The 26,941-nt window shown below is 43.6% G+C and overlaps 2 protein-coding genes across 7 annotated transcripts in view; one reads left to right on the forward strand and one right to left on the reverse strand.

Moving 5' to 3' along the window:
• The window catches only part of LOC147125229 (pre-mRNA 3'-end-processing factor FIP1-like), a 47,345-nt gene extending 24,008 nt beyond the window's left edge, over positions 1-23,337 (forward strand). For 3 of the 5 annotated variants that reach the window (XM_085999577.1, XM_085999599.1, XM_085999607.1), the window contains 8 exons: positions 4,125-4,242; positions 5,003-5,186; positions 7,225-7,251; positions 8,258-8,315; positions 15,179-15,237; positions 17,776-17,968; positions 21,444-21,590; positions 22,949-23,337. In XM_085999577.1, coding sequence (XP_085855703.1) covers positions 4,125-4,242; positions 5,003-5,186; positions 7,225-7,251; positions 8,258-8,315; positions 15,179-15,237; positions 17,776-17,968; positions 21,444-21,590; positions 22,949-23,075 — 913 coding nt within the window. In that variant the 3' untranslated portion in view covers positions 23,076-23,337. The remainder of the gene's footprint in view (positions 1-4,124; positions 4,243-5,002; positions 5,187-7,224; positions 7,252-8,257; positions 8,316-15,178; positions 15,238-17,775; positions 17,969-21,443; positions 21,591-22,948) is intronic. The other 2 variants (XM_085999584.1, XM_085999593.1) reach the window with 2 other exon arrangements.
• Positions 23,338-24,327: 990 nt separating this feature from the next.
• lnx2b (ligand of numb-protein X 2b) overlaps positions 24,328-26,941 on the reverse strand; it is an 84,322-nt gene continuing 81,708 nt past the window's right edge. For both annotated transcript variants that reach the window (XM_085999556.1, XM_085999563.1), the window contains exons 9-10: positions 26,270-26,428; positions 24,328-24,633 (exon numbers count right to left, since the gene is read on the reverse strand). In XM_085999556.1, the coding sequence (XP_085855682.1) occupies positions 24,498-24,633; positions 26,270-26,428 (295 nt within the window). In that variant the 3' untranslated portion in view covers positions 24,328-24,497. The remainder of the gene's footprint in view (positions 24,634-26,269; positions 26,429-26,941) is intronic.

Below are 26,941 nucleotides of genomic sequence, written 5' to 3' on the forward strand. Positions count from 1 at the left end.
GCTGCATCCAATGATAGTGCGAGTTCAGAGGCCTTGTTGAGGTCGAGATCACTCTGCTCCAACAGTCGCTGTCGGGTGTAATTGGATCTGTGGCCCGCTACAAAAGCGTCCCGGATAAGTTCCTCTGTGTACACGGCGGCCTTTACATCCTTACAACCACAGGCCCGGCCAAGCACAGACAGTGCCTGAAGGTATTCCACGGTCGATTCCCCAGGTGGTTGTTTACGACTCCCCAGAAGGTGCCTGGCGTACACTTCGTTCACTGGGCGCGTGTACTGGTCCTTGAGGAGCTTGATAGCGTCCGCGTACGAGGTCGCGTCTTGGATGACCGAGTACACTCAGTGGTTCACTTTGGAGGTCAGGACATCCAGTTTGTCCTCGTCCGATTTGATTGCTGTGGAGGCGGTCAGGAATTTTTCGAAACACTTAAGCCAGTGAGTAAACTTGGTGGATGAGTCTGCCTCCCGATGATCTAAGTCCAGGCATGCTGGTGTGAGGATCTTCTCCATTATAAAAATTTTGTTAATAAAATTGATGCGCTATCAATTACTCATAAAAGACTGAGAGTTAAGAGAGTAACTAAAGGCTTTTATTAACAAAAGAATGAAGGTCTGCCTCGAGTGGTCGACCGGTCCAGAAATACAAAGGGCTGGGGAGCAGTCACCTTTATACTAGGACTTGTGGGAGGAGTCAGCCGAGGCATGTCCAGGCATGTACACAGTGGAATACAAACAGTGGTTTACCACAGTCACCCTGGAGCTATGTCTCCGTAATTCCAATTATATCATATCCGTTTACATCTATTTGCGGAGCTAATTCATCCACCTTATTATGAATGCTCCTCGCATTAAGACAGAAAGCCTTCAGGCTTGTTTTTTTAACACTCTTTGACCTTTTAGAATTATTATTTACTTTGGCCATGTTTGATTTAAACCCTTGATTTCTCTGACTGCCACTTTTGCTTTTCTCCTTCCTGTCTTTTGCTTCTATCCTTGCTTCCCTTTCCTCTGTCTCCCTGCACAGGTTCCCAACCCCCTGCCATTTTAGTTTAAACCCTCCCCAACAGCACTAGCAAACACTCCCCCTAGGACATCGGTCCTGGTCCTGGTCCTGCCCAGGTGCAAACCGTCCGGTTTGTACTGGTCCCACCGCCCCCAGAACCGGTTCCAATGTCCCAGGAATTTGAATCCCTCCCCCTTGCACCATTCCTCTAGCCACGTATTCATCTGAAATATCCTTCTATTTCTACTCTTGACTAGCACGTGGCACTAGTAGCAATCCTGCGATTACTACCTTTTGAGGTCCTATTTTTTAATTTACCTCCTAACTCCCTATATTCAGCTTTTAGGACCTCATGACAGTGGCTAGGGAGAGGGATGGAGTCGGTTGCTAGGAAATGGAGTTTGTGGCGGGGACCGAAGACAATGGGTTCAGTCTTTCCAATATTTAGTTGGAGGAAATATCTGCTCATCCAGTACTGGGTATCTGACGAGCAGCGTGGAAAATCAGAGATGGTGGAGGGGCCAAGCAAGGTGGTGGTGGTGGTGGTGAGGTAGAGCTGGGTGTCATCAGCGTATAATGGGTGCTGTGACTTCCAATTTATCAGGTCCTAGCTTCAGAACTGTGATGTAGAGAAGGCAATCAGCCAGTGTCCCTGCTTCTGATTGCTATCCATTGATGCCCTGGTGGAAAGTGTGTGTGTGGATGAAAACAGGATTGGGCTTGGCTGTGATGTTCACCTGCTTGAACCATTTGCTGTCGAAGCTCACTTGAAGAAGGGAGGGAGTTACTGGAAGTTGACTGGCACCCATGGAAGTGTATTCCAGCATGGGTCAGTGTTTTCAGAAGGGATAAAATTGTAGTGGGGGAAATGTCATTTGTTGTGGATTAAGATGTTTTTAATTTCTTCATTCCTTTTTAAAATCTCAAATGTTTATAAACAATTGAATACTTAGATTATGTTGATTTTGCAGCCATTTTTGTTGCGTATGGTTGGTTTCAATCCAGTTGCAAGTGGAGTTCACCCATCACCCCTGTGCTCGCTGACCTACATTGGCTCCTGGTTAAGCAGCGCCTCGATTTCAAATCCCTCCATGGCCTCGCCGCTCCCTATCTCTCTAATCTCCTTCAGCCCCACAACACCCCCCGAGATATCTGCGCTCCTCTAATTCTGCCCACTTGAGCATCCCTGATTATAATCACTCAACCATTGGTGGCCGTGCCTTCTGTTGCCAAGGCCCTAAGCTCTGGAATTCCCTGCCTAAACCTCTCCACCTTGCTACCCCTCTTTCCTCTTTTAAGGTGCTCCTTAAAACCTACCTCTTTGACCAAGCTTTTGGTCACCTGCCCTCATTTCTCCTTATGTGGCTCGGTGTCTTTTTTTTGTCTCACTCCTGTGCAGCGCCTTGGGACGTTTTGCTACGTTAAAGGCGCGATATAAATTTAGTGGTGGCGCTGGGTGATAGGTGACATAAAACGGACCTTAAATTCGCACCCAGGGGTTAAACAATTCTGATTTACTGCTCCCTGGACTGAAACTTGCAAATTGGAATAAACAATTTTGCAATAAGCACTTCTGTCATTCAGCAAAAAGCAGCAATCAAAATATATATCCCTGAATTGGCAAACTCACTCAAACTACAAGACTGGGGCTAAAGCAATGTTTTTGTGCAGAGCAGAGGGAGTTTTTCTCTGCGGTGAATGATGCTGGGAGTGCTAACATCCTTCACCTTGATGAGCATCAAAAATAAAATTCTTAATTTAAAAAGTAACGATGAAGTGATTGGAGGAACTCTTTGGAAAGAATGAGTGCGATATGTCTTGATTTATAAAAGCAGTTTATCTGGGATGAGCTATGGGGAACTTTATTTCGTGTCCTTGGGCTGTTTGGTTCATTCTCAGGCCGTTTTCTCTAAGATGTCATCAGTAGAGTTTAAATAAAAATATTCAACAAGTAGGGGGGGAGAAAAGGATTTGTGAAGTCAATCATATTTGCTGTGCAGTGATTTGATTATTTACCGTTACACTGATGGTGGTGGGACTCCTTTACACTGATGGTGGTGGGACTCCTTTACTGTTAAAGCATATTTGATCAAGTGCAACTTTATCTATGACTGGTGATTTGACATAACTTGTTGAAACACAGATTCATCACTTGCTTATTCATGAAGCAACTTCGACTTGATTTTTTTAAACTGTAAAGTTCAGTGATAGGTTGTATATTTTATGCAGGTTTTTTTTTAATGACCTGCAGAGCTCAGTGTATGATTTATTCCATAGGATATACTGCACAGAAACAGGCCATTTGGCCCAAACCGTCCATGCTGGCATTTATGCTCCACTCGAGCCTCCTCCTGTCGTTCCTCATCTAACTCATCAGCAGAACCCTCCATTTCCTTCTCCCTCATATGCTTATCTAACCGCCCCTTAAATGCATCTATACTATTCGCTTCAACCACTCCCTGCGGTAGCGAGTTATGCACTGTGTTCTCATCAAGAGTAGTGAGTTTGAAGAGGACTTTTAAACTGCTGCAGTTAGTGCACTGTATTTTACAGTAATATAAACTTGCCTAAACTGTTACTTTGAGTCAGTCTTTTAGTGACTGGTCAAGCCCAGCGTCGTCATCATCATGTAAATGTTCTTGATCACCATGGCAATATTTTCAAACCTCATTTAACCCTGTCGGTACCGAATGTTCTTTGCATCTGTGTACATTTATCATCCAATGTATGCAATGAAATAATTTCTAATGCTGAATGCTCAAAGCACAGTTCAGTAATGTAGAAAACCAAATATCTGTTTTCTCTCCACCTCTTTTTGCTCAAGTGCTATTGCAGTCTTGTAAAGTTAAGCATTTGTACGCACCTGGATGTGGCTTGTGGACATAACTATTTTTGCTGTATGCATAACATTGTGGAAAACCTGAGCTAAACCAGTAACTTTCAAAATATGCAATAAGGTATTTTTAAATGGGGACTAATTCTAGCAGTTCTTGTTATATTGACCCAACTCTTTAGAACTATCAGATTTAATGTAAAATTTGACTTGCCTTTTTAGAACTATCAGATTTAATGTAAAATTTGACTTGCCTTTTTAGAACTATCAGATTTAATGTAAAATTAAGTTTTCCCTCCAGAAAACTTGCTGGCACAATTGATGTTATTGGTGGATACACGGGTTCCATCAGGAGGGTTGAAGGAAGGCGGCGAGACAAACATGGAGGGGATGAGAGTACAATTCAGGTAAATTTATATATATTTTTTCTGATAACCACAAACAAAATTGGGTCATGTTTATGGTTAAAACTGAGTAGTCTTGTCAGAGTAAGGTTTGGCCCCAGGCAATGTCCCCCCTAATTTTTGTTTGGGTGCACAGTCCCTTTAACAGGCTGTGCAGCCCATTCACACTTTTGCACATGCACAAAATCTCCCATTCAAAAGCTGGTAAGCAGCCTGCGCGGGACCTCCAGACAGCCATGCAGCTTAGTGGAAACGTTGGTCCCAGGTCTGAGGTGAATTTGATGATCTCTGCTGGGATGCAAGTAAGTGAGCTATAGTTGACCTCAGTGCATCTGAACTACAGGAAGGAAAGGTTCCTGCTATAGAGAGAGAGAGAGAGAGTCAAAGATGCACTAAGGAAAAAGACGCATCTAAAAATATCTTAGCATAGTTCCCAACAATTTAAGGGGTATAATAAACCAAAACTCAATAAATTGTCCGATCTAATCGGGGGCACCAATTTAATTAAGTTAGGAATAGGGAAGGTGAATAGAGGAAAATAGATTTAACACCTTTACACAGGTGATTGTGTGAACCAGATTTCCCAGAGAGATTGTGGAGGTGTCTGCAAATTCAAGAGGGGCCAATATAAGAATATATATTTGGGAGCAGCTCGATAGTCTTTTCCATCTTCCTAACTTCCTATCTTTAGAAAATGCAATTTTGAAGCAGAAATGTTGTTGACTGACTTATAAAAATATTTTTTTTTTGGGGGGCGAATTAGGTTCTTGGAGACCATGGAAACAAAAGGCAGCCGTTTCCAACCCCTACAGGTCCTCCTCCTCCTCCACCTCCTCCTCCTCCTCCTCCTCCTCCTCCTCCTCCTCCTCCAATATCTGGACCACCCCCTCATTTCTTACACCTACCCCCTCCTGTCAACAGTGGACCACCACCCATGCACCCACCAGGTAAGAACCTTTGATTATGTTTGTGTTTTATATACTTTGGTTATGGTTGTATATTGTGATTATAATAGTTAAAGAAAGATTCAACAAGAACAGAACACCAAGAAGGGGAGTGGATACTGGAATTTCTGGTGTCCGTGAAACTGCATTCGATTAATGCAGTGTGTGACAATCACACATTTGAAAGTGTTGCAACCAGAAAATCACCGTCAGGCCTAACCTGCTATAAATTGCCATTTTACTTTTTAGTTTGTCTATTATTTGTTTTAATTTATAGGCTGTTGTGATGGTACAAAACATATTTTCTGATTTATGAACAATATGACCTATCTGATCAAAAAGGTTGTGGGGAATTTATTCAAACATTTGAAGTTAAACTGCCCTCTAATCTCTTCAAAGTACTTCTAGTATTGTAATTTCCAGAAAAAACATCAATTTCTGTTTCTCCTTCTACATATGTATTTTTCTTTTATAGTGCACCTGTAAGTTTGATTTTTTTTTTAATGCACATTAAATGGGGGGCGACTTGGGGTCTTTACCTCAAGTCCATCCTGGGGCTGGGTTTATTTACACTCTGATTCAAACTATAAAGCTCTTCCTTCAGTACAGTGTAAGAGTGATTATGAAAGTAGCTTCCCTCAGTGAGTAAATATACTACCTGCTGTTATGCTGGGCTACACAGGTCAGGAAGGTCCTAGATTTAATCCCTGGTCTGTGCTGAGTGTTACGAGTTCAGTAATTTAATTTTAACATCCCTGGATTAGGAGCTCTTGCTGGAATGTGCATGCGTGTGAACATCAAGTGAGAAAGTGATCAGGTTTGGGTGTAATGCCTTCATGTTGAATAATCTGTCATCACTGACCTGAAGAATGGCTTCTTGTGTGTGATAGTAGAGTGCTGCTGCCATCGGCGGAGGATGAGTTTGGAATTTACTACCCTATAAATGATCCATTTCCTTCATATCGGTTTAACAGATTTATCCTGATCTTGCATAATCAATAGATTCAATAAATTAAGTCTTTAATTGCAACTAAAATGACACAGCCAGCTTTTTTTCTTTTGGGGGAGGGAGAAGAGAGATTCTAAATCTGTTCCTCACAGCTTCCTTCAACCAATAGGGCAAGAATGTCAACCTGTTGACTACTGGACTTGCATCTATAACCACCCCCTCTGATCGTCCAACAGCAGAATCAGGACAGATAGACAGACCAGTTTTTTTTTTTTCCTTGCTTCAATTGCTTGTTTTCCTCGAACTGAAAAACAAATAGGTGAATTAAATTCTTCATGGGACTCTAGTGACATATGATAAACAATAGCAGGTATTTTAAAGTTTCCTTTTTTATTTAGTTAGATTCAAAACCATAACGGGCTAATGAAAATCTCTTTTTTTTATTTTGGGTATAAGGGACCTAACTGAAATGAGGAGGACTGTCTCAGTACTCTTCTGAATGTGTGTACACGCACAACATAAAGTAGTCGGCGCTGGCAACCATCTGGCAGAGTTGCTTAGAAAATGAAACCCTGAGTGTAGCTTGTGTGGGAAAATGGGAAATAGTCACTCTGTTTCAGTGGTTGAAGTTCTTCTCAGGCTGATACTGAAACGCATTGCTTGGGCACAGTAGAATTCCCTTTACATTCACCTCTTCAGTCAGTGACATTAAAGTCAGTGGAGTGCAAAATCGGGTGGGTGTAACACGACCGTCCCGCTTGAACACATGTTCATGCCTGGTGGGTTAGGTAAAATCAGGGCGATTGTTTTCAGCGCCCTAATCAACAAAATGATCAGTGATTGAACAGATTAATGCAACAATAATCCAGTGTTTACCAGTGTAACATTACTGGTGCCTGTTTACTGTAACTTAGCAACTCCATCATTGGTTTAAAAATGGTTTTCTTTGCTGCCTCAGGATGGTTCAGAAGGAACCACTCTTCCAGGTAATTGGAGAACTTTCTTTTCATCGATTAACTGAATGTTAAGAGTCGGCTAACATTTTTATACAGTTGATTTGTTTTAAGCCGGTGAAACTTGTTGTGTTCACAGGAATGCTGCCACCCGGGCCTCTTCCAGGTAATCTTTCAATTTACATTTACGACTAAGAAATGCACTTGGGTTGTTTTAGAGGATCTACAATTAGTGAGAATTTTAATGGAATAATTTTATGCCCCAGTTATGCTGCACATTTAGCGATGCAATCCTTCTGCACAGAACTCACGTGGGCAGTAATAATGCTGCCGATTTCACAAAGACTAGTAGCAAGACCAAAGAAGTGGTTTCACAATTAGCACGAACACTCAAAAAGCAGTACTTGGGTCACCTTTTAAATTTCTGACAGAAAAGGGTGCTTTTCTAACTGAAGACATTTCACTAGCATTCAGAAGCTGATCAGAACTGCATGTGTGCACATTTAAACCCACATGCGCGAAGTTCTACTTTCCTGACTTGAGCATAATGTGAATGGATAGTATAGATGTGTTTGCCAATTGTCACACTCAGAAATACTCCTGATAGCACATTGCTTATTGTAATATTAATGGACATCTGAGCAGCTTCCATGATGTTTGAATCTAATGTATAAAGAAACAAAGTAGCTAATCTTAAGACCTAATGTCAGTACTGAAGTAACAATGGACTTCTGACAAGTTGCTGCACAGCATCTGGGAACTGTGTTCAAGTTTCCCTTCCTTAATGTGATGTGCTGAAGCCACTTTAATGCTCCTGTTGATGCCCTAGCTGAGGTCTGCTATCTCGGCACAGATCAGGGATCAAACCTTGAATCTTTGCAGTCTGTATTGCTCAGCCAGTTACAGGATAAACATTGGGGGATACATCCATCCAGCTAGCCATTGTGTTGTTTCTGTCTATGGTGTAGTGTTGTAGACCAATCAGACCAGAATGTTCAATCATGATGTGTTGAGCGCTGCTCACCAGAGGTAAAAATCCAATATATGTAAACCAGTGAGCAATACTGCCAGAGATAACTTTTATAATCTTCTGCACCATAGTTTACTTATGAAATAATACATCTGAATTTTTTTGTGTGTAAATTGAACTGAGCTCTGCTTTCTTTATGCAGGATTATTTCCACCGCCAGTTGTGCCCCCTCCAGCATTACTGTTGCCAGCCATAGAAGGGTAAGATAAAGTGTGCCACCAGCATGAGTTTCTGACGAGTGTGTTAGAGTGGAGAGAAAACCGAGTCGTATAAAGAAAGAAAGAAAGAACTTGCATTTATATAGTGCCTTTATTGACTTCAGGATGTCCCAAAGCACTTTACAGCCAGTGAAATACTTTTTCTTTTGAAGTGTGGTCACTGTTATAATGTAGGAAATTTGGATTTTTGAAAGGCCTTAGATAAGGCACTGCATAGTAGACTCCTACCTAAGGTCAGAGCATGTGAAGTCAAGCGACAAGTAGCAGAATGGATAGCAAGCTGGCTAAAAAACAGAAAACAGAGAGTAGGTTTTAAGGGTAGCTACTCAGACTGGCAAAAGGTGGGAAGTGGTGTTTCACAGGGATCGGTGCTAGGACCACTATTGTTCACAATTTACATAAACCATTTGGACTCTGGAATCGGAAGTGCGATTTCCAAAATTTGTGAACAACACCAAATTGGGGATATACTTAATGCTGAGGAAGAATGCGACAAAATATAAGACATTAAAAAACTTGCAGAATGGGCGTGCAGTTGGCAAATTAATTTCAATATATGTGTGAGGTGGTGAATTTTGGTAGGAAGAATGAGATCACACACTACAATAGCAAAATACTGCGGATGCTGGAAATCTGAAATAACAGAAAATGCTGGAAATACTCAGCAGGCCAGGCAGCATCTGTGGAGAGAGAAACAGAGTTAACGTTTCAGGTCTGGGACCCTTCATCAGAACAGATCACATACTGTGTGGATAATAGTCTAAATGGGGTAGTGGATCAAAGAGATCACAAGGTTACCAGAACTTGGAGGATATACTTACTGGGAAAGGCTGAACATGCTGGGGCTCTTTTCTCTTGAAGAGAGAAAGCTGAGTGGTGGCCTGATTTTTTTTTTGGCGGGCGGGGGGAGTCTTTTAAGATTATGAAAGGGTTTGATCTGTAGACGTAGAGAAAATATTACCAGTTGTGGGGGAGTCCAAAACTAGAGGTCATAAATGTGAGATAGTCACTAATAAATCCAATAGAGAATTCAGGAGAAACTTCTTTACCCTTAAGGAGTAGTTGAAGCGAATAGCATAGATGCATTTGAGGGAGAAAGGAATAGAAGGATCTGCTGATAGGGTTAGAGGAAGTGAGGTGGGAGGAGGGTTTTGTGAAGCACAAACGCCGTCGTAGACCAGTTGGGCCGAATGGTCTTTTTCTGTGCTGTTGACGCTACGTAACTATGAAACGCGGCAGACAATTTGCGCACAGCAAGGTCCCACAAACAGCAACGTGATCATGACCAGCCAATCTATTTTTAGTGATATGATAGCAAAATGCTGCAGATGCTGGAAATCTGAAATAACAACAGAAAATGCTGGAAAAACTCAGCAGGCCAGGCAACAACCGTGGAGAGAAATTAGAGTCAACGTTTCGGGTCAAAACCCTTTATCAAGACTAAAGAGGCACAGGGAATGAAATAGATTAAGAGGCCAGGCTGGGAGAGAACAAAAGAGAAGAGACATTAAGAGGTATTCAAAACGAGACGAGATGGTGATAGGACTAGTGGAGACAAAAGACAGCTCTAGATTAGGTGTGTAATGTGCTGGCAGAATGGGAGACAGCTGCCATGTGGGAGAGAGGGGAAAAAAAAGGAAAGGGGGGGTGGGGGGAGGGAAAAACCCAAAACAAAGGTGTGGATAAAAAATATAAGTAAAAATGTAATAGGGGCTGAGGTTATGATCTGAAATTGTTGAACTCGATATTGAGTCCGGAAGGCTGTAAAGTGCCTAATCGGAAGATGAGGTGCTGTTCCTTGAGTTTACGTTGAGCTTCCATGGAACAATGCAAGAGGCCAAGGACGGTGAGGTCTGAGTGGGAATGGAGCGGTGAATTGAAATGACAGGCGATCGGAAGCTCGGGGTCACCCTTACAGACTGAACGGAGGTGTTCCGCAAAGCGGCCTCCCCAATGTGGAGGAGACCGCATCGTGAGCAGCGAAAACAGTATACTAGATTGCAAGAAGTACAAGTAAATCGCTGTTTCACCTGGAAGGGGTGTTTGGGGCCCTGGACAGTGGGAAGGGGGGAGGTATAAGGGCAGGTGTTACATCTCCTGCGCTTGCACGGGAAGGTGCCAGGCGAAGGGGAAGGGGTGCTGGGGGTAATAGAGGAGTGGACGAGGGTGTCTCGGAGGGAGTGGTTCCTACGGAATGCTGAGAGGGGAGGGGAAGATGCGTTTGGTGGTGGGATCACTTTGGAGGTGGCAGAAATGGCGGAGGAGGATCCGTTGAATGTGGAGGCTGGTGGGGTGAAAGGTGAGGACAAGGGGAACCCTATCGTGGTTCCGGGAGGGAGAGGCAGGGGTGAGGGCAGAAGTGCGGGAGATAGAACGGACCCGGTTGAGGGCCGTGTCAACCGCGGTAGAGGGGAATCCTCGGTTGAGGAAAAAGGAAGACATGTCGGAAGCACTGGTGTGGAAGGTGGCATCGTCGGAGCAGATGCGGCGGAGACGGAGAAACTGGGAGAATGGAATAGAGTCCTTACAGGAGGCGGGGTGGGAGGAAGTGTAGTCCAGGTAGCTGTGGGAGTCAGTGGGCTTGTAATGAATATTGGTCAATAACCTATCCCCAGAGATGGAGACGGAGAAGTCAAGGAAGGGAAGGGAAGATTCGGAGATGGACCATGTGAAGGTGAGGGAAGGGTGGAAATTGGAGGCAAAGTGAATGAAATTGTCTAGTTCAGAGCGAGAGCAGGAAACGGCACCGATAGTCATCAATGTATTGGAAAAAGAGGGGAGGGAGGGGACCCGAGTAGGATTGGAACAAAGAATGTTCCACATATCCCACGAAAAGGCAGGCATAGCTAGGACCCATGTGGGTACCCATAGCAACACCTTTGATTTGGAGGAAATGAGTGGAGTTAAAGGAGAAGTTGTTCAATGTGAGAACAAGTTCAGCCAGGCGGAGGAGGGTGGTGGTGGATGTTGGTTGAAGGATAAATATTGATTTTTAAAAGGCAATGGGGGAGAAATTTGGTTCCTTAGCGCCTCGCGTTATCGCCTCTGGGGGGCGATAACGGGGCGCTAACAACTTATCGGCCAGGCGCGGTGAAATGAACGACTCCCGCTAAATTGGCTGAGAGGTTTGTGGCGGTAACACTTTGCGCCACGATCTCCTGCGCCCAGAGATTGTGACGTCATTGCCGTGCGCATCGCCCCGGTAGCGTCCCAGACCTGAACTTCGGTTCCGCCCCCTGCAGCATTGCCGGGCGACAACACCGACAGCTGCAGGAGGCGTTGTTCGGGAGGCCGGGTGCTTCGGGAGCGCACGCTAAAGGGGATGTTGGCATGGTTAGTATAAAAATTGTTGCAATGCATTATTTCAATTTTTTCCATTTCTCTTCGGCCTCGATCGATCAGCCCGGCGCTCTGCTGGAGTGGATGGGGCTGATTGGGCCGGATCACGGCTGCCATTGGGGACCAGCTAACTGGTCCCAATGCAGAGCCTGCCGCGATGACTCTTCGCCTTAAGGGAGGGAAGGAGCCTCGGATCTCGGCAGCGCTGCACAGGACATTGTGTAGTGCTGCACCACTATCGCCCCGCCTGCGTCCTTTAGAACTCCAGGAAGGAAGTGGAGCGCTTGATTTAGCGTTCTGCTTCCTTCCTGGAGCGCTGACAGCCAATTTAGGGGAAGAACAGAATCATTAACGCCTGGCGCTAATTTTTCAGGAGTTCAAAAATTAGCGCCCCAAATGGGGCGATACAGAATTTCTCCCCCAGTAAATCTAAACTTGAGTATAATTTTGGCAAATACAATATGCCTCTTCCAATTCAAGCGAAAGTGAAACTGTGGTCCATTGGAGTAAAACACTTGATTTTACATGCTTCTAGATATATTGGCCTAGAAATTCAGTGGGCTTTGCGCCCAGTTACCGCCCAAAGAGGGCTTCTGCGCCAGTCTGGAAACTTCGGGCTAAATTCAGTGACGCGCTAATTGCGGCGGTAGCCGGTAGCGCTGCGCCGCCACTGATGACGTCATCGGTGTGCGCAGTGCCCCGGTTCCGCCCCGACACCGGCCCGACCCCCATCTTCAGTAACGGCCGCCTCTTCCGTGGCGGCCGCTAATAACATTCAGAGACCGGGTCCGTACTGCAGCCTTAGTGGGGCGCTTTAAGGTGGAGGTGCGGCCGGCCGCTTTTTCGGCGGCCGCCTGCCCGCACCTCCTTCCCCGGCCTCCTCCACCTCCCCCCCCCCCCCCCCCCCCCCCCGCGGCATTGCCGGCTGGTTTCCGGGAGCCCGGCACTTCTCCGTTGTGCCGGGCTCTTTTGCCGGCACTTGCGATCGGGGCTCCGGCTGTTGCAGGCACCTCCCCCTTAAGAGAGGGAGGAAGGCCTGCAGTACCGCAGCGTGCCGCTCCGCTGCGGGTGGCGCTGCGGCAACTAGCGCGCCGATATTCAGTTTCAGCGCCCCAAGCGGGGGCGGCCACACCCTTGAACAGCGGCCGTCCTCGACTTGGGGCGCTGAAACTGAATATCCGATGGGCGCGAGTGGCTCTGCGCCCAGCGGTAAATTCTGGGCGCTGGCGGGGCTATACCTAATTTCTAGGCCATTGTTTTTAAATCGGCCTAACATTTTAATAGATGCATATAAGATTGATGTGGGGACATAAGGGACATTAAAAATAGTCCATTAAGATCCAGAAAGAGAACTCCAGTGACTGGGCAGGATGGATCACTTTGTCACTTCTGCATTTGTGTCCTGTGTGATTAAGGCCAGGCCAGACTGATTTAATGTAAAGATCCATGTGAAAGAAGTTTTGGGCAGTTACATCCCAGTTTCTAATGAATGCAGTAAATCCATAACACTGAAGGTTGTGTGGTCAGTTTAATGGCAGTGGGATTTAGGGTGCAGGAGGTGGGTCTTGCAGATGGGATAAGCTTAGAGAGGCCGTGAGCTAGATGGGAGAGAAACTAGAGAGATGAGGTTTCAGGGCAAGGGTTGGGAGGCCTAGGACAAGTTTGGCTTGGTGAGCAAGGGGGAGAAACAGAGGGAGCTGAACAGATGATCTCTACCTTGGCGACAAAGAAATCCAACACATTTTGGAGATGAATGGAATGGAGCGAGGTGCTCTAAGGAGTTGAAGAGCCTAGAGTAGTAAGGAGAAATGAATGAGTGCCACACTGCAACTGTGGTGTTTTGGACAGGGACGATGGAAAGTGTAGCCAGGCAGAGAGGTAAGAGGCTAGATGTCGCCACCCATGAGTCAAGTTCCATGATGTCAATACAGTCACTGATAATTAGGCTGCGGATGGTAAGGGCCTTATTTGCAAGTGAACGGAAATGTGCATGCAGGGGCAAAATACCTGAGGGGAGCAATGAAAAGTGACCTGGCCAGGCGACTGGAAGGGAAGGGGCCAAGTCACAAAGGGTGATCGAAATAATGAATACAAAGGGAATTCGGGTTAAATAAACGTGACCGATTAGGCAAAACGTATCATGGTCATAAACAAGACAGGGAGGAGATGATTGATGCGCCATCAATAACTCCAGAAGACTAAGAGTTAAACTTATAACAAGTAGGCTTTTATTAACAAAAGAATACGAGCATGCCTCTGCTGGTAGACCGATCCTTAAAGCCAGGGGGACTGGAGGTCAATCACCTTTATACCTGGGCTTAGGGGTGGAGCCAGGGGCGGAGCCAGCTGAGGCATGCCCAGACATGTTCTGTACAGGCAGATTAGTGGTTTACCACAATGATGTAAGCAGTTCAAAGTCTGAGACCCTCTGGTGGGATGAAGTCGATTTGTGCACAGCATAGAATCAGAGTATCCTCAAGCCAGTGTTCTGGTTCGGATCAGTTGTGGAGAGGGGTGGATCCAGGAGTTATTCGAGAGGCATGATATCAGCTGAGGTGCTAGTGGAGGTTGTCCATTAGAATTAAAAGACTTGCATTTATATAGCGCCTTTCACGACCACCGAACGTCCCAAAGTGCTTTGCAGCCAATGAAGTACTTTTTGAGGTGTAGTCACCTTTGTAATGTAGGAAATGTGGCAGCCAGTTTGCGCACAGCAAGCTCCCACAAACAGCAATGTGATAATGACCAGATAATCTGTTTGTGATATTGATTTGAAGGATAAATATTGGCAAGGACACGGGGGAGGATAACTCTCCTGCTTTTCTTCAAAATAGTGCTATGGGATCTTTTACGTCCATCTGAGATAGCAGACGGCCTCGGTTTAACGTCTCATCTGAATGACGGCACCTCCGACAGTGCAGCACTCCCTCAGTACTGCACTGGAGTGTCAGCCTAGATTTTTGTGCTCAAGTTTCTGGAGTGGGACTTGAACTCTCAGCCTTCTGACTCGGGAGGCGAGTTTGCTCCCAACTGAGCCACAGCTGACAATTAGAGGGCGGAGGAGGAGCAGAGGATCAACCACAAGCCAGCAGAGGTTAATCCTGGGTCCAGCAGATGTGTGTCGTGGCCTCAGATGTCAGCAGTGTGCACCACCAGAAGAACGAGGAGCAGTGGGAGTGAAACCCAGGGACCAAAAGTAGTGAAGACCAGGGGATTGGGGGAGGGTGAAAGGTAAAAATGGGATCTGTGGGGAAAATTCAAGTGTAAATTCAGACAGCACAAATTTACAAAATTTGCTGAATAGAATTGCTTATCTTCTGAACATTAGTCTTTTTTGCTTATGCTGTAAGGCATGATACAAGATGCCTTACTGATGGGTCAATGTCACTTAGATTTCCAACTATATTTTACTTTGCAAGAAATTGGAAAAATGTGAATTTAGAGATACTGTTTTCTTGTGTAAATATTATTTATTGTGCCTAATTAGTCATTTCTCACTCTTCCAGTGGTCCACCTCCAGGCTATGACAACAGACCACCCCCTCTATTTCCCTATAGTTCTGCAGGTAATTGTTAATATATTCTACTGGAAATATCTTATTTTATTTAAGTATGACATTAATTAGCAATACAATCTAACTAATCAGAATCTCCAGTAACAATTCCCCGATGACGTGCATACTTAAAAAAAATGTAAAAAAAATTCTTGTGTTTCCCTTTTTTGGTTTTGTTTTGCCAGTTTTTTCCCCTCTGTTCCTGAAGGCGCTGACTCATGCTGAAGTATGGTTCCGTGGGTGCTGGACGCCCTCTGGTACCTCGCGCAAGTGGCCATTCTACCTATGTGCCTGGATGGTGAGTGTCGGCAGGCTGTGTAACACTGAGGCATATCACATCCGAGCCTGGTCCTGTTTTCACTCCACATACATGCATGCGCACTTCCATACAGGCCAGGAATGGGAACTCCGGTTGACTGACACCCCCCCCCCCATCACCTTCCTTGTCCAAGAAGTGCTGAAGACCAATTATAGGCCTCAGTTGCTCTGCTGGTGACATCAGCTGACTCACCATAGACTGGGGATTGAACCTGGAAGCTTCTAGTTTTTATCTGTTCGATCTACTTAGAGTGTTGACTTTAACCATTAAGACGGGATGCTTTTTAAAAAAAAAATACTACATTATGTGCAAGTTCTTTTTGGCGTATTGAAACCGAGCAAAATATTACAGGCAATGGAAAGTGAATCATTAACTAGAGACTGTAAACTACAAAATGTAAATAATGTGCAGGTTCCGATACTAGGAAGCCTTCTGTCGCACCTTGGGCGTCACAGATCAGATTTGTTCATTGCAGTGAGTTTAACTCTGACATCGGCCCCTTGGAAGAAAAAAATAGGAAATTACATATATAATTTTCTGATGATCTACATTCGTTATCCAATTATTTGCGAGAGTCCTGGTTGGGTCGAAAAAGCATGGGGAATCAGGCTAGTTATGTTTTCTTTTGGTTGCTGTTTTGTAAAGTAAAACATTGAGAGCCTACCAGAGGAAGTTAATTCACCTTGTAATGTTTCAAAAAAATAAAAGTCAGTTTTCATTACTTCCTACAATATGTTTTCGGCAGGGAGTGAATGTTCTTTGTACACATGCAACAGAAGCCAAGATTGGATACAAACTAAAGCCTTAACAGTAGATAGCATTACATAAATCAAATACAATATCTAACGGTATGAAAAAATAAACTAGTAATAGAATATAACCATTTGTCATGTTTTCTGAAACTGAGTTTGTGTGTGTGTGCCTGTGCCTGAGACAAGTATATAATGGCCTGGATTTTGTGGTGGGTAATGACGCCGAACTGTGAGTGTTTGCCGTCATTACCCCTCTGACACTGACCGTGACTTCAGGATTTAGCACATGTGCAGCTAAACGTGGAAATCCTGAAGTTGCGGTCAGTCATTCACTGCTCCGACACTGGCTGCGCTGTGGAACTCCCCATAGCCGGCAATCAGTGAAACTGACAAAAACTTAAGCTTTTCCATGCTAATATCGTTGTTAGACACCCTACTAAATATTGAGCCATGTTGAAATAGGTGTAACTGCTAAACAGCCATTCTGGCCCTGAAAAACTAATTTTGCATTTGTGGAATGTCAAATTTCTCATGATGAAAATTACTAGATTTTTTAAAAATAATTTTAAGTTTGTTCGTGATATTTCAGCTTCTACCTTATGTCCCAATCTTCGTTTTTTAACATTTTAAAGTGCAGATAGTCAGTGCTTTTCATTTCCTGGTTTGCTGTCTGAGAATTCTTCAGTGTGATTGGCTACTTAGATGGCTTGATGACATCATTGCTGCCCTACACTAGGAATCCCCTGTTGACAGCGCTACACGTCGAGGAAGCTCAAATTCTTGCCACAGAGATTGAGATATCTCTGTGGGTGGTTTTCTTCAAGTTCACAGTCGCTTCGCTGCTGACCACACATTACGGGCCATTAAGTCATCCTTGTACAGGAAACTTTGTGCTATCCGGCACCGACGGGACCGAGCTGTTGCCGTTCCCTCAAAGCTGCCGGACACTCCAGCTCTAATGTTGAAGCATACAGAGGTTTTCATCTCTGTATCTGACAACAAACACTGTTGCTTAGCAACAGCTTCTAAACAGTCGGCTGCAGCTGCAAGCGTCTCTAGCTACAGACCTTGCAGTGCCTGACTGGGGGGAAAAAAAAAGCAACGAAAAGAAAAAAAAACGGCTCCTGATTTTTGCCGGTGGCTCAAGCTTGCCGGACATTTAGCATCCGGATAACACACCGTTTCCTGTACTGCTTTATTCCATTGCACTTCAGTCTAATGTGACCCTCGGTTATCCACCAGTTTCCATTATATGTCAGCAAGGGAAATGAGTGTCTGTTCCGTGCCCAGTATATGTGTATACAAGGCAAATGACCCCGTGCTTAAACTTTTTTTTCAGGTTCTCTCCCCTGCCATCTCTCAATTTGTCACTCATTAGCTCATGTATTGTAAAGATGATTGTTATAAATGACTTCTTCTCTAGTAATGGGAGCTTATTTCTAATATCCATCCTGCCTCCTTTAATTTTTTTTTTTTCAGACTCTGGACTAATTGGTTATCCTACTATCTCTACGACACACGCACTCTGGATGAGCACTGTTGACAAAAGCACCAACAGTCACTGGGAGTACCAAGGACCTCGGCGAGAAAGAGAGCGAGAACCTGATCGAGAGAGAAATCGTGAGCGTGAGCGAGATCGTGGACCAACGCCTACAACAGCTGAATACAGCAAGTGAGTAAATGTCGTCATTAAAAGAAAAAATTGAATACTGGAAATCCAAAATGAAAAAAGCAAAGGGAAAGGTAGATGGACCACATAAATGCAAAAGGTGGATGGCGAGTGGAAGGGTAGTCAATGAACTTGTCCAGATTAGAGCAAGAGGAGAAAGCAGCAGCTGCAACAATGATCAGTATAACAGGAAGGGATTGTTAAGGGGACCTGATCAGGATTTAAATGTAATGTGGTCCACAAATTCTACTGAAAACAATTTGACTTTGGCTCCCATGTGACACTTTTGATTTGGCGAAAGTGTGTAATGTTAAAAGGGAAATTGTTGAGAGAACAAGTTGAGCCAAATGATAAAGAAGCAGATGGCCATGCTGGTGAGCTATGGAGTTAGAGGGTGGTGAAGACTTGCTTTCTGCATTTCGGGTTCTCTGTCCTCCACCCCCTCCTCCCAATTGGCATTAGAGTCATGAATATATGTGGGTGGAGATTAGACAGGAGGAAGAATATAGTCAAAGAAAGGTGGTAAGATTGGGATATAACCACGCTGAAATAATGTGTGTCTGCCAGGACAGTTGAGTTTGTAAATCTTGAAGTATAAATGAGCAGTGCAGGGCAAAACAATGAGATTGAACTGGAGTTCGGAGGAAGCTCGCCCGAAGCAATGAGATCAAAACCAGTCTTTGAAATTGTTTTGGTGCTCAGTAATGTTTTCTTGATCCAGAGGGTCACATAAAAGGAGGATTCAGATAGCAGCTATTTGATCTTGGGTGGGTTGAGAATCTGCAGTCAGCAAACAGCTAGCAAGCACATGGGAAATCAATGAAATCATTCAAAATATTGTTTGAAAAGTCTTTTGACTGCCATCTTATTTTATTAGTAACCTGAGGACACAGAACTAAAAATAAAGTAAAAGAACATGATTCAATAAAATCGTTAAACCAGTATACAGGAAACTTTTGTTTAACCGGAGGTTAAATGTCCGGAAAGCTTTACCCACCGGCAAAATTCAGGAGTCGGTGCAGATAAGTTTATTTTACTTTTCGTCGCTTTTTTTCTCCAGTCCGGCTCTGCAAGCGTCTAGCTGAAGCTGTTGCTTAGCTACAGAGACGCTTGCAAGCTGCGCCGACTGTTTTGAAGCTGTTGCTAAGCAACAGGGTTTGTTGCTTCAGACGGAGCTCAGAAGCTCCGTATGTTTTAACACTGGCGCTGGTTTCTACGGCAGTTTTGATGGGACGGCACCAGCTCGGTCCCGTCAGTGCCAGATACCAGAAAGTTTCCTGTAGTTGTCTTCTGTTTTAAATCTATCTAACAATTTCCCTCCGGAGCCCTACTCTTGCAGGCACCTGGCGAGGGGGAAGTGGGGTGGAAGGATGGCATTTCTTATGGGGGAAATTTCTTCCAAACCCTGAGACTACTGAGAGATGCAGGGAAACTTCCTTCTGCTTAGCAGACCAGTTTTGTTTAGCTCATGTACTGTCACCCTGAAAAGAGTACCTTTTACAGTAGTGAAGCTGCCAATACCATGTGACTAGCTTTATCACTTAATAATCCCAGACAACAAAAATAAACAGTCAAAATAAACTATACAAGCCATCCTTTGTTTTGCCCTTTTATTGTTTTATTTTAAGTTTAATTTTCTCTTACCTAATATACAATGACATTGTTTCATTTATTTTTCCTCTTTGCTTTTCTGTTTTTCAGCCTCCCTGCTCCCACCATCCATTTTGGATGCAAGAGCAGCTTGACAATTTTCCACTTCACTGCAAATGCTGTTTATTGTTTTTTAAAAAAAAAGGAAGAGGATTAATAACCAGTGTACAGTCATGTCTCCCCCCCCCCCCCCCCTCCAATCTGACATGTTTGTGAAACGCCTTGCAAGGTTTCCTACATTAAATGTGCTATATAAATGCGAGTTGAATGACAATGATCATCCACCAAGTCTGATTGATAGGTTTCAAAACTAGTGATTAAATCAGTTTCTTACAATAGTTATACTCAAAATAACAACAGAAAATGCTGGAAATACTCAGTAGGCCAGGCAGCATCCGTGGAGAGAGAAACAGGGTTAACGTTTCAGGTCTGGGACCCTTCATCAGAACTGGAAATGTAACAGATTTTAAGCAGGTGCAGAGACGGGGGGGGAGGGAGTGATTGAAAGAACATCCTGTGAAAATGTTGCAAATGGGAATGGCAAAATCATACTGCATGAAAAATGGGGGCAGGGATTATCTGAAATTGTTGAACTCTGTTGAGTCCGGCAGGTTGTAAAGTGCCCAATCGAAAGATGAGGTGCTGTTCCTTGAGCTTCATTAGAACAATGTATTAGGCCGAGGACAGAGAGGGAGTGAAGTGGAGAATTAAAGTGACCGGCGACCGGAAGCTCGGTCACCCTTACGGACTGAACGGAGGTGTTCCGCAAAGCGGTCGCCCAATCTGCGTTTGGTCTCCCCAATGTAGAGGAGACCGCATTGTGAGCAGCGAATACAGTATATTAAATTGCAAGAAGTACAAGTAAATCACTTTCACTTGGAAGGGGTGTTTGGGGCCCCGGACAGTGGGAAGGGAGGAGGTAAATGGGTATGCGTTGCATCTCCTGCGCTTGCACGGGAAGGTGCCAGGTGAAGGAGGGCTGTTGGGGGTGGTTGAGGAGTGGACCAGGGTGTCGCGGAGGGAGTGGTCCCTTTGGAATGCTGAAAGGGGAGGTGAGGGGAAGATGTGTTTGGTGGTGCGATCACGTTGGAGGTGGTGGAAATGGCGGAAAGTTATACTCACCTGGGCTTTTTTTAAAAATCACTACACCTAGAATCCTTTAATTTCTGTGCAAGTTTGCAGACTATGTCATGCAAGCTGGTGATCAGAAACTATTCTGAGTGAAAGTCCCAAGTGTAGCTAAATAGAATGCAAATGACCACAAATAAATCTATGAAAAGAACCAGATATTGGAGGGGTGTTCTGTGCCAAAGAGGTTTTTGCAACTTGGAGTTGTTTTCCTTTTTCTGAATCGGATCATTTTAGAATTCTGACTCAAATGGTCATACACTCAACCAAAAGTTAGTGTTTCCTGTCATTTTTGTTGGGGGGGGGGGGGTTCACCTTTGTTCTGTACACTGGTCAATGTGCTCACGTTAATCAGAGTGCTAAAAGTAGTGTCCGGACAGAGGAAAATGCTCTGCTTTTTGGGAGCAGTGGTTTTAGTCAGTGAATCAGAGTTCAATCCCAGGCTGGGGCTGCTGTTCACAATCATGTTTCCTCAGTATTTTGTTTCCAGTTCTCAAAAGCTCAGGGAGCAGCCTGAGATAGCAGTAACAACTCTACATTTCTATAGTGCCATTAGCATAGTAAAAATGTCAGGGCGCTTCAATGGAGTGTTATCGAACAAAATTTGACACCGAGCCTCAGATATATTAGGGTCCTTTGCCACTAAGTCTAAAAAATTTTTGCACAGCTGGTAATTTTGACTCCACTTGCTTTGATCCAGTGACGATGCACACTATTTTTACAACAGAGAACGAAACTACGACAGAGAGTATCATCGGAGCAGAGATCGCAGTAGAGACGGAGAAGATCGCCACAGGGAACGGCGGCACAAGGACAAAGACGATTCCAAGCACAAGTCGTCAAGACGGTACATATTTGCTTTTCTCTTCAGGAATTCTACTGCAATGGGGATTTTATTTGTACAGTGCATGGCTCACTTTTGGTGCTGTAAAGCTGAGGTACACTAGTCTTTACTGATTGCTGCCTGGGATTGTCTAATTGTGGTTCAGGAAAAAAAAATACGACTTGCATTTATATCGTACTCCTCACATAAGAACATCAACACTTCACAGGAGAAAGTGATGGAATTGGAAAACAGAATGAAGAGTCAAAGGTTTTTTTTTTGAAGGCAGGGAGAGTGAAAGTGATTTGGAAAGGAAAATCCAGATAGGATTTAATAGCTGAATAATTGACATCTGCTGGAGTGGATGAGCAGGGCACAAGGAATAAGAAAATGCACAAAATTTAAGTGGTGTAGTGACAGGACTGTACAGGTACAGCAGCACACAAAATGGGTTCCTACCTACAAATGCTCAACTGATCTCCGCCATGGGAGGGGGAAATGCTTAATTGCAGCTAGATAATTCTTCTATACCAGTAGAGGAAAGTCACAGTCAGCCTTTGCTCACTTTCACACACCTAGCTACTGCATAGCCCCAGAGTAGGTCGACACACCAGTGATGCCATATTGACGAAAAGGAAACAGTAATTTAAATGCACAGAATTTTAACCATTTTTTTCCCGGAATGGGTTTTTCCAATTTATTTTCTCCCCTCCTGGGTTATTGTTCCACGAGTGTCTGCAGTACCTCACCCAAGTGATCATTGTTCATGTGTGAGCTCAAACAGTGAATGGCAGCAGGCTATTTGGCTGTTCTAGCCTGACTTTCCCAATAGCGGTCACTGGATAGCAAACTCTGCCTTTCTACTTCCCTCCCCTCAACAGCCCATGGCCATTGAAGCCAATTAAGATCAGCTAGGGATAAGAAACAACTCAAAATCGGAAATGAGATCCGCTAACTCAGCACAGTCTAGGATTGAACGTGGGATCTTCTGTTCCATCTGGGTTAGTACCATTACAGGTGCTGCCTTTACACACTGAACTAAGAGAGCTCTTAAGATCGACTCTAAAATTAGTAAAGCCTAGTGTGAGTACTTTAGCTAATTTAAAAGCCAAAGTAACATTTGACTTGGTATATTGGAACAATCCATGAGTTTTCCTCTTGCCTGCTGTAACTTCAATATAGAAAGACTGCAGCAACCCTGGGAAAAACAGTGTTAAACACTTTATGTAGTCTTTCTGGGAATTCTGTGGTTCTTGCACCAAGTTATGGCAGACACGCCATAGAACCCCTGCAGCAATTCACCTCCATGGTGTAGCTCCCAGTTCTGTACACACCATCTTTGGATCACAAGAGCATGTTTTACTGTTGACTTATTTTCACAGAAAACAGCACGAGGGCGAGGAAGGAGAAAGTCACAGACGTCACAAACACAAGAAGAATAAACGAAACAAAGAGGACAAAGAAGCTGGGGATGAAGGTGCTGCAGAGACAGAGGGAACGGAGACCTAAAGAATAATTAACTGCTTGCTGCTCCCCTCCATTGGGGAATACTGCTCATGGACAGTTAGCTCTGATGTTCCAGACCCATTTTTGTTCAAGGTGCTGTGAATACAACTTAAAAAAAAAACTCCATGGACAGTAATGCCTAGGAAAGCCACTGCATAACAGTACAATGTGGGGCCTGATCCCACCTTTCTACATACTTACACTATATTGTTTTTTTTGTATGTGCTTGTAAAACAAAAAATTAATAAAAGTTTTTCTAAATATAGTTTGTTAAATGCATATTTAAATTCAGAATTTGACAACTCCAAATTTGAAAACTGATTTTATGAAGTTATACAATTTAAGGCTTATCAAATTTATATTTATGGTTCAGTTGTACAACCATTTAAGGCAGTAATGAACCAGATAAAATGTGATTCAAAAAGTTAATGAAACCTATTTGCATTTTTAAAAGCTCTAGTGTGAAGATTTTATTGGATAAGGAATTAAGATTTGATTGGTTTTAATTTTTTAGATTTAAACTGGAGCCAAGTTAAGTTGCATGAACCAAAAGGACTGCTAATGCACTTGTCTGTAGCTTCAAGAATACATGAAGTGATTTTACCACAATGAACAGTTTTGATTCTAGCAAGCTTGACTTTTTCCCCCCCCCCCATGTTTCTGATCCATAATCATTTACATGATCCCAGTTACTGATGTCCATTGTGGCAACAGCATGCAAGGTCTTCCTATAAATCAAATTGCCGAGAGACGCACCGCAGGATACTGCACTAGTATCCTTACTATCAAACTGATAAGATTGGAGGCAGAGTTGAATCTCAACTCCTGGAACTTATTTTCACTTCTCAGATCTATTTCCTCTATTGTGGCAAAGAGAAGTGGTATCTGAATATGCAACCTAACTACTCCCAATGCTGATCATTTTAAGGTGAGCTTTCTGCTCTAAAAGAAAGTTAATAACAAGTCTGTGCCTGAATACTCTCTAAATTGTCAGTAGCAAGATCAGAGGATGAATCATCCCGCTCTGAGGAGCTGCACAGTCATGTCACGCTGGTGTGAAGTCCATTTATATGACAGTCATATTATTGCTAATTCAATACGTAAGAGCCTTGAATGCAGAAACTCATACCACTGGAAATCCATTTGGAAATTTACACCCAGACTTTGAACCCCGCCCCTCCTCCTCCTCCATGATCCATTCATTGCCTTTACAAACAACTTTTTTTTAATTGAAGTGTAAGGTATCATGCTGGTGAAGTGTGAAACCATAGGTCTTTATGTAGGAAAATATTACTGTTTAACAAATGCACTTTGGTGATCTGGTAATTTCTCTGCTCGAGTGCGACGGTTTCTTATTTTTTTAGTTTGTACTGCTCCTGTTTCTTGATTAAGGCTTTGAGGTGGATGTCTCTCGTCACTTTACTTTCACACATGACTTCCTGGCCAGGAGACGACCGTGAGAGTGACTCTGTTCCTCTGTTCTTTCAGCATTGGGATTACAGCTGAATTGCTCATGCCCGCAGTGGAAACTCCATTTACAGCTACAATCTCATCCCCGCACCTGTGGGACACAGTAAAGAGAAAATGACCAACTGCTCTACTCAACATCGAAACTCCCAAAGTAAAAAAAGAGCTAGCTCTTGAGCAGGGATTTTAAGGTGCTAATTAATTTACAACAAAATTTACTTTGTCAGCCTGGGAGTCATGGGACCAGGAGTAGGCTATTCAGCCCATCAAGCCTGTTCTGCCATTCAATTAGATCATGACTGATCTGTATCGTAACTTCATTTACTCGCCTTGGTTCCGTAACCCTTAATCTATATTCAAGGGAATGCAAGCCTAGTCCTTAAAAGTAGGCAGGTGGGTCAAATTTTTCCTGGCTCTAGCATGCATGGACAAAATTGCAGATGGAGTAATTTATTGAACAGAGCACCCCTTTTCACTATGAATTTTGTTTTTTTTAAAGATCTGAGCTTGCATTCATGTAAGAATGGAGCCTTTATAAACAGATAAAAGCTATTTAGCCAAACACAACCAATCCCCTTCTCATACACAAACCCCACCTACTTTTCACCTCATTCCTCTATTGAGTTTTGTCTCTTCTCTCCATGGATGCTGCCTGACCTGCTGAGTGTTTCCAACGTATTCCATTTTTGATCTTTTACTTCTGGGCCACATAGTTTTTCCCCAGCTGAAGGTTATTTGCTCCTCACTTCAGACCTCTGTCAAAACATCAAATTGCAGCTCATCTTGACAGAGGGGTTGAGAGAGTCCTATTTGAACAGGAGCTGAGCTTCTGACCCCATATCCTATCCATCACAAAGACTGCTTATTTCCACCTCTGATATCACCACCTATCTGCTGCTGCAACCTTCATGCTTTTGTTACCACCAAGCTCAACTATTTTAATGCTTCCCCTCTTCTACTCCATGAACTTGAGTTCACCCAAAACTCTGCTGCCCGTATCCCAACTTGCACCAAGTCCCATTCACCTCTGTGCTCCTTGACCTACACTGGCTCAAAGTCCACCCACAAATCAATTTTAAAATTCTTATCCTCGTGTTCAAATCTCTCCATGACCGCACCGCTCCTTATCTCTGCAACCTCCATTTCTACAACCCGCCGAGAACTGACTTCTTGTGCATTCACCATTGACGCCCACGCCTTCAGCCGACTAGGCCCCAAGCTCTGGAAATCACTCCCCAAACCTCTGTCACTCCTTTAAGATGCTCCTTAAAATCTACCTTTGATCAAGTGTGTGGTCACTTGTCCTAATGTCTCCTTGTGGCTTGGTGTCAAATCCTGTCTGATTACACTCCTGCAATGTGCCTTGGGAGAGGGTTTTAACAAGTTGATTGGTAGTGGAGAATAGGTCATTTGGATTTTTTAAAATTAGATACGAAATCTATCTTTAGGTTACCTTGAACCTTTCAAAAAGTATCATTAAAATTCTTGATAACTGGTATTCCTTTGTTGCCAACTCTTGTATATTCTCAAGAGCAATAATATCCTCCCTGTGATTAAGTGACTACTGCCACTGCACATACTACTCCAGATTGAGTGTAACCAATGCCTTATACAGCAATAATATAACCACTTGATTTGTGCTTTTTCTCCCTGGCAATACAGCCCAGTACCTTATTTGCCTTTTTCCACTGCAGCCAAACACCAGGCTGGTGCTTATAGATTTAACTTACTTTAGTCTTCCATCAAAGTATGCTGATGTTCCAGGAACAATGGTTTTGATAAAGAAAGGCTGGTTGTCTTGGCTTTCCTCAAAGCCCCCAACGATGCTAAATCCCCAGCTTTCAGCGTTACTCTTGTATAGAGTAATGTCATTGCAACAGTGAAGGTAACTGCAAATAGAGAGCAGGAAAGAGGATGTCAAGGTAAATAATGTTACGCTGTTCATGAAGGCCACTCACACTGAATAATGATCAAAAGGACTTTAATTTTGTTTAACACTTCAAGTATTGAAAAGACTTCTTCAGAGTTTAAGATACATATCTCATGACATCTGAATTAGATGTCTTATCCATCAGTAATAAGTAAAGAATTGGTCTATTTGTAGTGTATAGCAACATTGGGAATGTTTGAATATTTACACGTTCATATCTTAGCAACGTTGCGAATACAATCCTAAAGCACAAACAATTTTCTCCATTTCTATTTTTCTACCTTTTTAAAAATACGGGGGTTGATTTTAACTCTACCTGCCTGGCAGATGGGCAGTTAAAATCAGAGTGTACACACACTTCTGGTTTACTACTTGTCCTTTATTATAACAGCATCACAATTTTTTAAGCTCACGCGTGCTTACAATATTTTGGGAGTTTCTTTCACATTGCACCTGTGCAATAAAAAAAAGT

Source organism: Somniosus microcephalus, chromosome 1 (genome assembly GCF_052327205.1).
Source record: "Somniosus microcephalus isolate GS21.2 chromosome 1, FLI_Smic_1.0, whole genome shotgun sequence".
Lineage (NCBI taxonomy): Eukaryota > Metazoa > Chordata > Chondrichthyes > Squaliformes > Somniosidae > Somniosus > Somniosus microcephalus.